Raw genomic sequence first — 16,653 nt, 5'->3', positions numbered from 1 at the left:
GTAAGCGTGGCAAATCTGTCCTAGCAGTTCAGCACCCCCTGCTGCCTGGCTTCCCCGTTAAAAACATGCTAAAAATTAATTGTGATGCCAACTGATGCATTTTGCAGCATCTCCCTGCGTTTCGCTGGGGCCTGCAGCTCAAAAACTGTTGATGAATCTGAAAAGAAAGCAAGCAAAAGGCAACTTTTCAAGCACCCGATTAACGTTTCCCGGTCAATGGCAATACAGCTAGGTGTGCCCTAGATAACCTGAGAAGGGTAAATCAATGGCGATTTTTCGGATAAAATTGAAAAAAGCTGACCCAGGCTTGCTTGCCTTTTTGGTTATGCRCCTTCTTCTTAAATATAAAGATTCTTCTAGTCAGTCAAGGGGCAACTCACATGCCACCATCTTTTATTCAAAGGCAGGCACAGATGTTCCTTCTGCAGGGGAGGTTTTAATTTATGAAAATGATATTATTTATGCATGAATGCATTCTGAATAACACACAGTACTTCCATCTGATGAGAGAAATACCACAGAACTAGTGCCAATGTCAGGAACATATTCTGCAAATTTAGTCGCCTAAATGTTTAATGAATATTTGGAAGGCATTTCCAAACCACAAGAAACCTTTTCAATTACTTTTTCTTTTTCCACTGTTGATAACAAAATTCAACTCCTCCAGCCAATGCAACCTACTTATGTAGAAGATGTACCTAGGCTATGTCAATGTTTGCTACAGTGGTACTTTAGAGAAAGTAATATTTGAATATTATGAGCAACCTAATAAGGAAAATTAATTAGGCATTTTGGTAACTAGGGGCTGTATTTTACAAATCACTTGTGAGTTTTGTTATTTCAATTAGTTTTGGGTGTTTTTTTTTCTATCACCACTCTTGCAAAATATTGGAGACCTTGCCCCCTCCCTCGCTTTGCTGATGCTTGTGATGTCTCCATGATATTTCTTTCATACTATTAACATCAAGCCAAATGTTGAAGTTTCTKCTCATGACTCCCACAGGAAGGTCTATCAAGGTCTCTTCTAATGGAAAGAATTACTCACACTGTTCCTCTCCCATGAACATGTCGCTAATTAACTAAGGCTATAGTGGGATCATCTAGCTTCCACATGCAGCGAAAACTCTGGGGTTGATTTGTACTTACACACACACTGGGTCGTCCAGCACAGGCCTAAAACACATTTTTAGGGCTGGTTGTGACCAGTGGCCTTTCCCTTCATCTTTATGATTGCAGAAATTGCTCTGCCACCAACGCATGCTTGAGGTTAAATCTGCAGTTCCAATATACAAATCACAGTCACGACTTGCAGCTTTTCCCTTCTTGGTGTTCTGAAAAAAACAGAAGAGGATCTGGAGGTTGTGTTGGCTGTGCCAGACACAGCTGAGGCCCCAGCCCTGGCAGAGGAATCTGAAATGGTGGAATTCCAGGTTACATCCGCAAGACATCTGAGAGACACAAGTCTCTGATTTCACCTAGCTTACATGAGCACTGTGCCTGAAGAACATCACACTTTGGCCCCGTGCACTCAGGAGGAGTGAAYCTTCACACTGCAGGTGAAGGGAAGTGGATTCAAAGGGAACCCACATTCCTGAATTCACCAGAAGAAAACAGAGAGCCACTTTCTCCAAAAGATACAGTTACAGAATATGAATAAATAACATGTAAAAGCAACATGCATTCTGAGGTAACAAGAATTAATGGAAATAAATCGAAACTAAGTATTGAGAGCAAGTAAAAGAAGTTTTTCCTATTTCTGTAACAGTAAAAATCTTGCAATTATTTAATTTTAATAAAATTTTAGTGGTTAAAACTACATCCATCATGACCTTATCAATTGCTTTTGACATATTAAAAACATGAGTCTCTTCTTTAAAAAATTACTTCTRTTCAAAGAACTTTCTTGTCAAATAGTTTTAGAAATTATAGAGTTAAATTCCATTCTCTTATATATATATATATATATATATATATATATATATATATATATAAGGTGTCTTTAAAAAAAAAAAAAAAATCAAACTAAACCCACTAATTTCTCACTCATTCCTATTGAGGAAGAACAGAAATGGAACTTGGAGTTCTGCCTGGTGCTGTGTCGGGAAAATATGCAGCAATTTGTCTTTGTTTTTATTGACCAAGATGGGTTGTATGGAAATTATAAACGGTCTACACCCTTTCCTTAGCTGAAAATCCCATATTACAAAAAACCCTTGAAAAACATTGTACAYAAAGACAGGTTGAAACAGTAAGCTGAAGATCTAGAAATAGGCTGTTATTTAGATATCTACATAAGTGTTTTTTAAATAATTCATGTATATATTTAACTAACTGTCAGAAGCTATGCAATACAAAATTAAAACTGACAATGCTCTCAAAGCATTCTCTTAAGTATTTAGGTTGCCTACAGGGTATGTAAAATATAGAATATCAGCCCTAGTTTTCAGTTCCCCAGCTTGCAGTATTTTGCAGCATAGAGTTAACAGTATTTTACATGAAATGAAATAGAGGCAACTAATATTTACATATTYACCAACACTGTGACAGAGCAATAGAAAATAGGATTCAGAGAAAAAAAATACCTTAAGAAGATAACATGCCAACCTTATTGCAAAGAAAAAATATCCTCCGATCAACACATTCTCATTTTATATTCTTCCCATTACCGCGTTTTCTTCTATTGTTCTGATTAAGATTCATTTCAATTCATGGGGGTATCAGGAATGGCTTCAACTTCAGACTGCACTCCTGCAGCTTCTTACACCTGGATAATAATTTCATTTGTTGCTCTTTTGCAAAGGTTTGGTGATTTTCTCACCTGCTTTTCTTTCTCTGTTCTTTAATTCTTTCCTTCTTTTGAAAATACAAAGATGTATAGCAATAGTAATGCTCTCTTCTACAGACCATTGATGCCATTTGCCTTCAGAGTAATTTATGGCTTTGCTTATGGTGCAAAAAAGTTGGTGTTCTGCTTAATGTCACTTCTTCATGATAAAACAACTCAACAGAGCTGAATTAATATTAAGAGTTACAAAATATTCTTTTCTAAAGAAGAAATGAGAGAAGGGACCAATACTTAGGAGAACTAATATCTGTGAATCAACAGCTGAAGTATAACTGACCATACACTAAACACTCATGGTATAAACACACACTGTAGCCAGAAAAACATACAAGCCAAGGGTATGCTGCCAGCCTCAGAATYCAGGTTTCACCAGAAGGAAATCTCCATTAGCTACTGAAAACAAGCCAGCTATCAAAAATGTTCAGTTGAAACCTCTGGAATGGATAAGATATTTTCCCCAGTGTATCCCCCTCATCTCTTCTTGTCTAAATTCCTGTTCCTTAACTTCAACATCACATTGCTCATGGATCAAAAAATGATCTTCCAATTTTTTGTCTATTTTTCATTTCTACCTCATGTCATCTTTATAGAYATTTTCCTTGAGGTGGGAGGACTTATTTTCCAGTAGCAAGCTTTACCTTCTTGCTGTCCTTCAGTAGACARTAACTGCTTCCCTTACTCACTATTTCTGTCGGTTGCCCTACCTCTTCACAAAGTTCTTCTGGAAAAGAGTTCTTAGGGTCTCATCACTTCTTGGCATCTAGACAGCAAGAGATGATTTCCAGAAAGAAACTGTTAGCTAAGGAGAGCTTMTCTCCTCTCCTTGTTTCCTACTACCTCTTCTTTTGGCCCAGAGGAGGCTTTCCCCTCCTAAGTCATCTGGCTGTGCTCAAGGCCAGCACCCTGCTCTGGAGTAAAATCTCCTCTGGGTCCATTCTGCTGAGAACAAACTCTAAGAAGCCACAAGGGAGATCTTCCCTCCCTCATGCAAGATCTATGTTTTAGAAGAGGCTCCTCTGCATGATGCCTGCCTTCATGTTATTGCAGTCATGTCTGTGCCGTATCCAGGCCCTGACCCACAAACTTGACATTCTTGCCTGAACTTGGATCTACCTTGATAATATAAGCTTCTCTGGTGGCTGCTGGGCTTGCACTGACACTGGCTATTGTCAYCTGACAGGGTGACAAGAGGTTTGTCTAACTGTCTGGACTCTTGATGGACTTAGCTACACCCGGTTCTGTTTACCTTGGCCAGGTATAGGGATCCTGCCTGATTTGTAACTCCAAACCCCATTTCCTTTATAAAGCAGCCTGCTGCTTCTATTCCTCAGAATTCCTCCTCTTGTGCTTCTGGCTGCAAGGGCCATRGGGCCACTACTAAGCCTTAAAAACCCTGCAACCCCTCACTGACCCTACAAATGRGCCTGGAGCTCAGTGTAGGACTACAACTTTTTCATTTACAGATGCTCTAGGATGCTGCTCTTCAGCTCAGCCACAGCCCTGATCTGGCTCAGAACCCTGCTGATCCAGATCTGCCTCAACGTTAGAACATAGGTGGATGACTGGGGTTTTGGATGGATTCTGTCACCCTCCCCAGACTTCCTTGCTTGGGTACTTCCAGGTGGGTCCTGGCCAGGAAGGTCCCTGCCTTGCTAGCCCTGGCATCTTCCTTGGCTCCCTGTTTCTTATGGAGCAGCTGGCCCTTGCTGCTCTGGACAATGGCTTTGCTTCCCTTCCTGGCATGTCTCCTTCCCCTCTTTTTTGTTCTGACTTTACTTGAGGTATTTGTCAAAAAAATCCAATCAAATAAAAATGTTCAGACCATTTCTAAGGCAGTTCCAGAACCTCTCTGGAAACGATCTCAAGAGTTGCAAAAGGTTTATAATAAAAATGTTCTTCAGCTTACTCTTTATTAAGTGGTGAACAGGGCTACTCTGTTTTCTTGTAGCTATTGGTACTGAATCATAGGATGGACTGGGTTGGAWATGACCTTAAAGATCGACTTGTACCAACACCCCTGCTATGCCCAGGCTACCTTTCACTATTCCAGGTTGCTCAGAGTTCCATCCAATCCAGCCTTAAACTCATGCAGCACACTGTGCTTCTAGAAGTCCCTTGATCATTCTGCTATCTCGAGTACTGATATGTTCCTCTCCAAAACTGGAAATGATCAAAGATGTAGAAGAAATCAAGACTGCTACATGTAGGCTCAGTGCTCTTCGAATGCCTGCTCTGCAATTCCTACTGATTGTCTTGCATCTTTTTATTTCTCTGATATGAGAACTACTTTAGAGCATCAACACACAAAACCATTTTCTTAAAAGAAAGCACAAGGGAGTTCTGTGTGTGAGTTCCAGATGTAGTGTAGAAAAACTGATAAAATTATATTGCTGGACTATTCCATGCATTTCCAAATTTAATGTGCAAATCTGAAAGTTGTGATACCTAAAATAAAGCCTGTTAGAGTAGATTGCTTAGAACATTTCCCCCCAGAAGAAGTGTCTGTCTCAGAATTACAAAGAATTGTGGGGTTTGAAGATCTGTGACACAGACTTGTGGGTTTTTCTTATGGTTTTTGTCATTGTATACATTTCTGTTACTATTTTATRTTTTTATCTAATACATTTGGTATCTTCATTGTTGCCGATCTAATAGACTTTTCAAGTAGTGTCTATAAGAGTATGTTAGAAGTTTTAATTACATAATTTGAAGGATATTACAAGTCTCTTAGGAACTGCAATAGTTTTCCACTGGCGGTGCTGAAATCAGTACTATTTTRTAGTTCTAAGCCACTTACCAGCTTATCCTTTCCTGTACTTTATGAGAAATTATCTGGTGATAATATATGATATACGCTAGGTGGTATAGGCGAATAAATTGTCCCAGAAACAAATACAAAGGGGATTATACAGGGCATGCAACCTCAAAAGTGACTTGACTACATCTAGCTCCATGTTATGCTTTATCTTCTAGTTAATTAATTAGATTTCCTTTTGAGTGACATCAGTGCAAACACATTAAAGATCACTGACACCAGCTAACAGACTCAAGTTGAATTGGTTCATCTACTGCTGTACCAGAATGATAAATGTTAAGGCAAGCTTGTTTGTTTGGCTCACAGTTTTTCCTTCCTTGTCACTCTAACATTAAAGATAAAATTACTGAACCTCTTGTTTAAAAATATCCTTTTCATGCACTAATAAGCCACCATGACATTGTAAAACTTCATAAATACACAAGTCTTGCCCTTACAGGCTTAGGAGCACCTAATAAATGAGAGTTGACCCTGAAGTTCTAACGTGATTGTCATCAGTGTCTTACAGCACCTGTAAGTGAAGCTGTCCTACCTCCAACAGTAAAGTCTATCATTTATAGAGGAGCGAAGTGGCCTTCCTCCCCTGCATTCGAGCTTCGAGGGTGAGGGACAGCTACGCAACCCTTCTGGATACTCCTGCCGCAGCCCACTTGACAGAAGATCTGGGTTTGTACGAGTCACTTTCAGACTCCGAGTCACTGCATCGCCCAGTCCTTATGAATGAAGGCTATGACTGTGATGCTTCCACCGCGGTTTATGGCAATAATCTGTTTTGCAGCACGAATGTCAACTTGGTATTTACATTATGTTAATGTCATAGTCACAGCTTGTGAAAGACCGAGCCTTTTTAGTATGGAAGGACTTTTAGAAGTTCAYGTCGCAGTTTTCTAAGCTAAGCAACAGCAATATTGTTATCGGTAACAGAAAAGTAGAAGACGTGGGATTCTGACAAGGAAAATTAATTCCCGTAGCGGGAGCGTTCCGTCCGCGGAGCAGTGACCGAGTTCCTGCTGGCCGTGCCGCTGTTCCCGGTGGGGAGCGCACCCACACGGGCTCCGGCCGGTGCCGCCCGGCCAGGGAGGGACACGGCCGGGCCGCTCTCTGCCGGCCCGCTCTCTGCCGGCCCGCTCTCTGCCGGCCCGCTCTCTGCCGGCCCGCTCTCTGCCGGCCCGCTCTCTGCCGGGGAGGGCATGGCCGGTGTCCCGGCGGGCGGTGCCGGCACGGGACGGGCTCCCTCCCGCCGGCCCCCGGGCGGCAGCGGCTCCGCCTGCGGGGCGGGGCGGGCTCATCCCGGCGGGACGAGGCGCAGCGGGGCCGCTGTGGGGGTGCTGCCGCCATGCCGGGCGCCGCCGCCCCGCTCCCCCGCCCGCCCCAGGAGCGCCGGCGGAGGGTGGCTCCGCTGGCCGCGGCCCCGCCGGCCCGGGCGGGGGACGAGCCTCTCCTCAGGGGCATCTTCGAGATCGACAAGAGGAGCTGCGACGTGGTGCTGAGCGCCCGGCGGCTCCGCTGGAGCCCCATCCTGCCCGAGAGCCCCACAGGTGGGACGGGGCAGGGCGGGGCAGGGTGCAGCCGAGCCGGGAGCGGGCGGCCCGGGCCGTGCTGGGCTTCCCGCGGCCTGAGGGGACAGGCGGCCGGGGCTCGCCGAGCTGCGCGGGGCGGAGGCACCCTCAGCAGGGATTACAGTAAAATGCTTAAAGGCTGTGCTGGCAGGCATGTCCGTTYCCTTCGAGGTTACTTTGCTGAGTGGAAAGAAGTTGTTCATAACGCTTTGAATGTCTTGTACCTGACCCAACTCTCTCTGGCAAGAGCMTTGCTTTCTCGGTGGGTCGTACGAAAAGGACAGAAGGTAGAGAGGATGTTTTCATGGCTTCTTAGCCCCGGGCAGAGCAGTAAGAGGATTTGATTTTGTTTCTGCGGCATCATCTTTTCCYAGCTTATACTCTCTGGCAGGTACATAAAGTGGAGCACAGAGAAGAGAGTATGATTCTGCGGGATATGCCTGAGTTTTATGATGAGGCTTCCATTGCGGGTCGTCTTTGCTCTGTGGTGTTCACACTGTAACACGCTGAGAAAGTGTGGTTAAAGGATTAGTTCAAGTGAAACAAACTATACACATAACTTTTAGAAGCAAAGGAATGCTCCTTGAACATATCCAAATCGATACTTTTCMTCCTAGAAACTGTGTAAACATATATGTAGTTTTAAAACTGCGTACACACTCCTAAAGGTGCTTGTTTATTTCAGCGACCTCCCAGTGTTTRCATGAAGGAGAAATCAAAGTTGTATTCAGGAATGCAGTTTCCAGGGGCAGTGTGTTTGCCTTCTGGGATGGCATGGTTAGCTTGTCCAGGCTTGAAATACCAGGTCTATTTTAGAAGTGTATTGTACAGAACTTAAAAGTTCATACAGGTAAGATCTCATAGCCATAGAGTCAGCACTGAGAGAAGCAAAGAAATAGTCAGAGGCTCACAGATGAAGTCATTATGGTTAATTTCATGTAACCATGTTGGGAAACCAGAGCTACTGAAACTGAACAAATACAATGSCATGCCCTGCTATTGATTCATCTCCTCTGAACAGTGTAACTGTGTTAATGCAGTGTTSCACTCATATACCTGCTTTTCAGCAGGACTGCTGAGTTCTGATCACCCCTGCACCTGGTGTGGGTTCACAGTCCTTGCTCTTGGGGAGCCAGTCTAGGTGCCTCAGTGCTGAAGGTTCTCCTCYTTCCCACTTGAAATTAACTACAGGTCTCTGTGTATGTGGTCTGTAATGTGATTTATTAATTGGTTAGTTCAGTGTCTAGAGCTCTAAAATGAATGCCACTTTATGTTCTGCCCCCTTTAATGTATATTGAATTGCCATATATCAGGAGCTGGGGCCTATTATTGTCTTATAAGTGTCATCAGTGAAGGATTTTAAGGTGCAGTCATGAAGAATAAATTTTGGTATATATTGCTCCATGCTTCCAGAGATGGGGAGTATATTCTGTGGTTTGGGATTTGTGTGTGTGTGTTTGTTTTTTTTTGTTTGTTTGTTTGTTTTGTTTGGCTTGTTTGTTTGTTTTCTTAGAAAAAAATTTATCTCCGTAATTTGCTACTTTGTGTAAGATTTTTTCATCTTTAGGTTACTCGCACAGACATCAGAAACTTTTCATAGTTTCTGAAAAGTAATGGAGTATTCAGCAATGCTGAAAGTCAGACCTATAGCAGATGGCAGGACTTCAGGAGTCTCACGGAAAACAGCATTTACAAGCTGCTGCCAATTGTGTCAGGATTTGGGCTTTTACTRAACGTTAAATACATGCTGAAACTTCTTTCTCAGACAATTTGGTTTTATAGTAAGTAGCATTGAGCTCATGTTTCATTTTTGTTTCATTTATGAGAGGCTGCAGTTGCAGCAGTCAAACACAGGTTCTGGAGCCTTTATATTTTTTCTCTCCCTCATTCTTGGCTTCCAGTAGCACTTACACCGGGTGCTCTGTACTGGTGCTGGGAGAAGCCATCTGTGTCATGGTCTTATTTGTGAATAAGTATGGCAGTGCAGTGTGCAGAGATGGCTAAGGGCTCTCTGGACAAGTCTTTCCACTGGGATTTGGCTTATGCATGCTTTCTCCAACCCAAAAGCTTCATAATGTAGCTTGCCTTAGGCTCTAGGAGGTCAAGCCAGGTCTTCACGCTTTGCAAGCGGTGCTGAATGTCTCTTGCTTGGACTTATGTGTAGTAATTCTTCCTATTTTAGGAAAAGGGCTTTCTTCCATGGCTATTGTTACAGTCTGTCAAAACCAGAGAGCTGTAAGGTAGTTGCTGTCTTCCCTTTTTCCTGGCCTCCCATCCCCCATAGTTCACCAAATGCATTCCTGTCTTTGTGCAGTCATTGCTTGTTCTCCACAAATCTGCAGTTTTGGTGTTTGTTTTACACATGGTATTCATGCAGCYTTGGCTCCTCCAGATTCTACTACAACTCAAAGCTCCAGCTCAAGGCTCCCAARCAGGTGACATCTGCTGTGCCTGGGCCCAGTCGTGTCACAGTGATGTTATTCTGCCCATTGCCCCATTTCTGTGAGGCTCTAGGCAGCCTGGTTRTTGGAGGACTTCTTTCTTTGCTCTRTCCAGGATTTCTGCAGCTTCTCCAAGAGGCTTTTGGCCACCCATGCTCGCTGCTGATGTTTAATGGCTCCCTTTGTTGTTCACTCTCCAGCAAAGTTCTTCACTCTYAAATAGGCATGACCCATTATGAATTTTGTGTGTTTATTACAACAAGGCTTTAGGCAGAAGTGAGTCTTGGGCAGGCCAGTGGGTGTGAAGCCTGGGGGGAGTGAATATGTCAGGTGGGAATGGGGACGAGTGTGAGGCCCCTTGGAGAGGCTGTAGCTACAGCCTGGGTGTGCAGCTCAGCTGAGCCTTTTCTCTGCTGACCCCTGGCTGGTTGCTCGYTTTTGACAGTGCAGGGGGTGCCCCAATGAGGAGCAGAGCTCACAGTCAGGAGTTTCTAGTTTTGTCTCTAGCTTCTTTCTATGAGGCATTCCTAGGCTTTAAATATAACAGTGGAAATTAAGAAAAAGGCAAGACTTCTCTGTCAATAATCCTGCCCTGAAAACTGGTGATTCTCATTTTTTGTGCTGCTTCAAAACTGTAGCAGAGAAAGCTATCTTAAGTACAGATTTGAATATTATATGTGATTTTTACAAGTTCTTAGAAGATCATTTGTATCCTCTTTATGAATATGGCTTTTTTTTTGTTGTTAAATAAAGACTTTAATTCTGATATTTTTTAAAACCTCCAGCATGTTTTTAGAGATTGCCATAGAGTTTGCTGTTTACCAATAATTGCAGTTTTTCAGCAGATTTCTGTCAGGTAGGAAGTGTAACAAAACTGGCACTTACTCAGTGCTTTACCAGTATGTGATGTTTGGAGGCTTTTGATCATGATGAAAAACTTTATAAGAGTAATTTTTTGTGTGTATAGTAATGAAGTTATTCCCTGAGTGACTTCTTGCAGGCTGGACCAACTATTTGGATAATAATAGAAGTAATTTGAAGAACTTGCTTTTAAAATACAGGTAGCAGAACATAATTTCTAAATTAATTAACTAAAAAGAAAATAAGATCTTGGGGCAATCCACAGATTAATGTAATATTGAATATATATTTCATAATGAATTAAGAAAATGAATATATATTTTCATAAAGAAGTAAAACAAATCAATATATTGTTTAAGTATACTATTCTTATCTATAGTATACTATAGCTCTTGATATTCATCTAAAAAAAGGATTTATAGATATTCTAGGTAAGTGCAGCAATGAGGAAAAAGAAGTCACTGATATATTTCTACAGTGAAAGAGTCAGSAATAAAGGACTTAAAATTAATTCTGAGTGCATAGTGGCCTGTTGCCAAGGCTATTTAGGAACAGATGTGGCTGAAATAGATACCAATAGTCTGTTTGGGATCTCTAAAGTAAGACATCTGTCAGTCTATCGGTCAGTCAGGAATAATGGAAATGGAAACTGGCTCTTACAAAACGTGAGTTACTGAAGTTCCAAGAGGAGCAAATTCAAAGCTTTTGGTTTTACTTCTGACATGTAGAGAACATATTTTCTCTGMGTGGTTTGTCTATTGACCAAGCAGAAACACTACTTTTGAAGAAGAAATATAAAAATAAGTAWTATGAAGTGTAACTGAAAGTGAGGTGTTCATGTGCCACATTAATATATGCCTTAAGATGTAAATTGAAGGAAAAAAGCACGAAGTTTGAAACAATCCCATGATGTCTGAGCTTATAAGACACTCAAATCTTTTTCCAGAAAGTCCATAAAAGTAATATCTTTTAGAAAAAAAGCTACATGAAGCTGCCAAATAATTTATTAATCTACAGTTTGTTTTGAAAATTGAAAAATATTTATGGAAATAGGATACACTAATTAAAGGAGTCTTATTTTTTTTTCTTTATTTCAGTGGACTTTTGAACATAATATCTTGACTRTCCATGTGTTTTTTTTCCTTTATTAGAAGATGAGTACATAGTTTATGGCTCACCTTATGTTGTTTCATGCTTTCTGTTTTTCCTTGTGTTTCACATTTGTGTTCCTTTTTGCTTGCATTGAAAGGTAATGTATGTACTAATGTACTCTGGATATCTAATAGGGCTTTTTTATGCACTCTAATTCTCTATCTCCAAAGAGAGAGATCAGCCAGATATTTAAGWCTTCATTCCAGAAAAAAAAGTTTCTATGCTAGGTCTTGCAAATTTTATTTGTGTGTTCAGTAAAGCACATACACATTAAGTGCTGCCTGTATCACACACACACCTCACTCTGCCAGTGAGCTGGATTCTGATGCKATGTGAATTCGAAATAACAGGATTTATTTAGCTTTCATAGAAAGTAACCCTTYCTTATGGCCTTTTCTTTTTAATGCAAAACTTTCTGTTGGTGGTATTGTGGTTTGTTATTTTAAAACTGTTGTAGGCCATGAACTCAGCAGGTTTCAGACTTRCGTGAAGGTGATGAGTTTTGGTTTTGTGGTTGGGTTTTTTTTCTCTTTCTCTTGTTGCACTGTGTAGTGGTTCTGTCTTTGCCATGTTCTATTATTATAGATAGGGCAATGTTTTGCTTTATTCCTCTCCTCTTCCTGCCTGGGGAGCAAGGGTGGCAACTGGCTGGGTGCTTGGCACATTGTGTGTCACCAGGCAGCTGGCACACCAGGAACAAGCCAGGCATAGCTGGTGCTGCATTTTGGCTGCTGAGCAAGCACGTTGAAGAAGGATCGGTGGGAATCAGGGGGAGATCAAGAGCACTGTGGTGAGGGTGAGCTGATAGCATGGGGTTGTAAGGGTTTTATGCAGTGCCATGAGGTTATGGGAGGGATTTATGGATACTGTGGAGAGGGATGTGAGTGAATGGAGGGGACCCTGGAGCTGTTGCTGGGCACGTAGGGGGGACACACAGAGTGAGTGTGTGTGTGTGGTACAGGATAGGAGAGTCAGTGGAGAGTCAGRGGAGACATCATAAAGGGATGAGAAGTAGAATGTGAGTTTGTTTTTTGTTTTTAAAAAAAAGTTATAGAAATTCTGTAGTTTTCTTGTTCACAGACTGCTTGACAACTCTTGGCAATGTTTCTGGGCAAAGGTGTGCAAGAGCYGGTTGATGGTCTTGCTCATACAGCTTGATGGAGAGAAGCCAAAGGTATCTATTAAAAAACGTGGATATGCTAACCAGTCTTTGATGCCTGTGCTAGTAATATTTTCATATCCACAAGAGTGCTGTAAGACCGAGTCCCTTTCTCAGTGTAAATTAATGCTCTTTTAAAATCATTAAAGAGTATGCACTCAAATCCCTTACCTAAGTAGAAATCTCATATCTCATTTTGTTAATTGTCCTGGTTTTTGGTCCTTCAGAAACACTAATTTTTAACCCTTCTTTCAGATTCTAGATGATGTTGTATTCTTTCATTGATTGTCATTTTATCATACAATCCCTAAAACTGTATCCCTCTTTTATGCACTTTTTGTCATTTTCTGTTGTGGCAAATGTTGGCAGCTTATCTTGACTTTTAAGCATAGTTAATTGGAAAATGCATGGGTTTTTTTTTTTTTTTTTTTTTTTTTTTATGGTTGCAAAATAGAAATAAAAGCAGGAAAGTCTGTCATTTGCTCTTGTTGGAATCAATAAAACGAAACTTAGGAAAACAATTTTCCTCTCCTTGTAAATGTGTTATTAACAATGTATGTTAGAGAAGAAGCAGGTAAATAATAGATACTGTTGCAATTATACAAGACCCAAGCAAATAGGTATTGGGTAGAAGAAATCACTTTTTGTTTGTTTGTTGGGTTTTTTTTTAGGTATGTCTGGCTGTATTATGCACTGCCTGTAGAATGAAGTTTTTTTCATTTTATGCAGTACTCTAAAGATATTTTTATCCTACAAAGACAGTTTATGAAAAAGCTTAAATGGCTGAAAATCTGAGAACATAACCTGAAGAACTGAGTAGTCTGTGTACCTTAACATTTGTGGGTTGTGGAACTAATGTTTTCCTTTCAAGAAAATCAGTGGTCCTKGTTTTTTATGACTTACGTTGTAACAGTATGTGCAGACAAAAAACCATAATGTGTTGAGTATCTGATACATGTATTACCATATTGCCATAAGGAACTGCTATTATGTTAGACACCAACTGATTTCGTGATAGTGTTGGATTTCTCTCACATATGCTTATGTTTTTGTACAGATGATCCTTTAGGAACATCTGCTAGTTTTGTGGTGGTATCTGCTGTTTCCTTTCAAAATTTGACCTTTTTGTCATTTAGTACTGTGACTGTTATAGAGCTGCTTTTTACCAGGATCCTTTTCTAAATTGATTCCTGTCTCACAGACATTAACAGTCAATTTTTTGGCTTGTTTGTGATTTTTTTTTTTTTTAACTACTGACTTGAAGTAAGTGACAAGAACGTCTTCCTTTCAATCGTTCAGATGGATTCAAAAATACCTGTGTCTGTGAAATAAGGGTGTGGATGGTACTTCTCAAAGTATTTCACTAGGGAAGAAGTTTTGGAACTCTTATTTTGCTATTTAGGAACCCTTCCCCCTTTAGCTGAAGAGCAGATTTGAACAGTGAAACCAGGTATCATAAAAAAAAAAATTGAAATTGTAGGCCTGAATTTTCATGGGAGCCTACYTATAAGGAATTTGATGAAAGATAATTAATTTTTTATGTTTAAGGTCTGGTGCAACTTCCTCCTTCCTCGCCTTCTTACTTAGTTGTCAGGGGAATACATTAAATCACGGACAACAATTTTTTCAATTACTTGGTTTAACTCACAGTTCTCTGGTCTAGCATGTGGCTATTGCTTGCCCGTGTGTTGCAAGTTTAAACAAATGGTTGATTTCATAACAGAATTCATTGCTGAACTCTGAATTTCCTGGCTTTTGCCTATTTGAGCAAGGTCAGATGGTAGTTGGTTGGGTGCTTTTCAGTGCTGAATMGTTGCTGTAGTTGTCAGTTATTTGAACTGTGACAATATATCTATTCTGTCAGTCCATACACTCAAGTCAATATAGGAAAGTATTCTTTGTGAGGCTCTGAAAATGCAAAGCAACAGATGTTATGTACTGCACAATTACAGGTATCCTGGAAACAGATCTTTGCACAGTGCAGACAGTCTTGGAAAAACAAAATTTGACATGTGAATGATCAAGTTAAGGGTAATAGTAATAAATCCTTACGACTAAATGTAATGCTGTTTTGTACATACTGATCTCAGTTTGAGTAATTAAATCCTTGTTATATTACCATCCCATCACTTGACAAAAGTTTAAAAATTACCTTGTATCTATATTTTTCTGCGTTTCTTTGGTACAGCATAGTAGAAATAAAAAATAGAAACCTTGCTTAAAAATAATGTATGAAAATGACTTTAAAAATTCCTATGTAATTCTACAGAGTGAAAATTCTTGTAAATAAATTGCTAACAATAAATAGGAAAAAAATCAAGGTAACTTGCTGTGTTTCTGTGTGAAAATAGCACATCTTTTCCTGTCTGATCTGTGTGTAAATAGCACATCTTTGCCTGGCTGATCTGTTGACTGTTCTGAAGATGGCTCAAAATGAGATTGCTCCTGTCCAAGTCCTCTCCCTGCTATACTGTTTGTTGCATGGCCTTTTGGAGACTTGTCAAACAGCTCTGTCAAGAAAGGTACTGAAAGATTTCACACTTGGGTGGTTTTGGGTTTCCCAGAGGCCTGCTCTGTCACATCTATGTAATTTAACTTGGAGTGAGGTGATTAGCTGGGGATCAAAATTATCGTAGCGCCAGTGAATAATACACTAACAGTTAGATGGCTGTAKATGGTGGTAACTCATGTCAGCATCAAACTTTGAACAGATTTGTGGTTTCATTCAGTAAATTCAGCAGCTGACACATTCTTGGGTAAACCTAATTGTATTGTATGCTACCATGAATGTGAAAAGATTGTATATAGATGTCTATTTTTAGCTTTCTATTGTTTTCACTAAAAGAAGAAGAGTAATCTGAATATTTAATATCAAATGTAATGTTTCTTAGTCACAGACTGCAACACACTCATTAAACAAGGCTAATAGTAAATAGAGTTGATTTGGAAAACAAGGCTTAGCAGAAATAAGAGTACCTAATTAATGTTTGTTTTTTTTCTTAACTGTAGCACCAATAAAAATTAAATTAGAGCTGGTTTTTTTTTTTCAGCATTCACATTTCTTGAGTAGTTAATTATTTAAAATGTGATGGAAACAGGTGGTGATTTTGAAATTTTGTCCCTAGGTCTCACTTGTTTTATTGAAACCACACACAGAAATTCAGTACTGAACTTCTAATGATTTATATGTATATGTATGTTTACCTTGCTTAAAGCAGATAGTTTTTTTCATTAGCATTTAGCAATATTGATTATATGTGGGAGCAGAGTAATAAAATAAGCTTTTTCCTACAGCACACCTTCAGAGACATGGCAGTTTTACAGATTTAGGCAATGGGACAGTGAGCCCAAGAGTTGGGATAATTATGCATAGTGTAATGTATTGATCTCTTATTTGAATGCCATCAGCTTGGAAAAAAGATCAAGCTGGGGCTATACCATTCCTAATGTGYATGATTATAGGTTTATCATGTGGAAAATGTCATCTGTCACTTAAACAGTTGTTAGGATTATTATGTTAAGGATAATTAGAACATAGAGACTAAAGCAGATGTTTGTATGCTCTATAAACCAGCAGTTATTTAACCACATCCTGGGTACTATGTGCAGCTCTGGCATTCTCAGAGAAGGTRATGTGGGACTGGAGATGGTTCAAGGGGAGACAATGGTTAAAGGTACATAAGGGCTTCTGGAGGAGAGTGGACACTAGATTGGCACTTTTAGGTCTAAAAGGAAGGTACTTGAGATGGGGCCTGGACAAAGYAGATGGCAATTTTGCAACATAAGAAATATGGTGCATTTAATCAGGATAAGAAGAACCA

General features: G+C 40.2%; 1 protein-coding gene across 1 annotated transcript in view; it reads left to right on the top strand.

Moving 5' to 3' along the window:
- Positions 1-6,996: 6,996 nt before the first annotated feature.
- Positions 6,997-16,653, top strand: part of CERKL (ceramide kinase like) — a 45,233-nt gene continuing 35,576 nt past the window's right edge. Inside the window, exon 1 of the mRNA XM_057363746.1 lies at positions 6,997-7,198. Coding sequence (XP_057219729.1) covers positions 6,997-7,198 — 202 coding nt within the window. The remainder of the gene's footprint in view (positions 7,199-16,653) is intronic.

Source organism: Malurus melanocephalus, unplaced genomic scaffold (genome assembly GCF_030028575.1).
Source record: "Malurus melanocephalus ecotype Western Australia unplaced genomic scaffold, MMel_1.1 scaffold_30, whole genome shotgun sequence".
Taxonomy (NCBI): domain Eukaryota; kingdom Metazoa; phylum Chordata; class Aves; order Passeriformes; family Maluridae; genus Malurus; species Malurus melanocephalus.
Note: the sequence above shows the minus strand (reverse complement) of the source record. Positions and strands in the feature narration are given on the sequence as shown.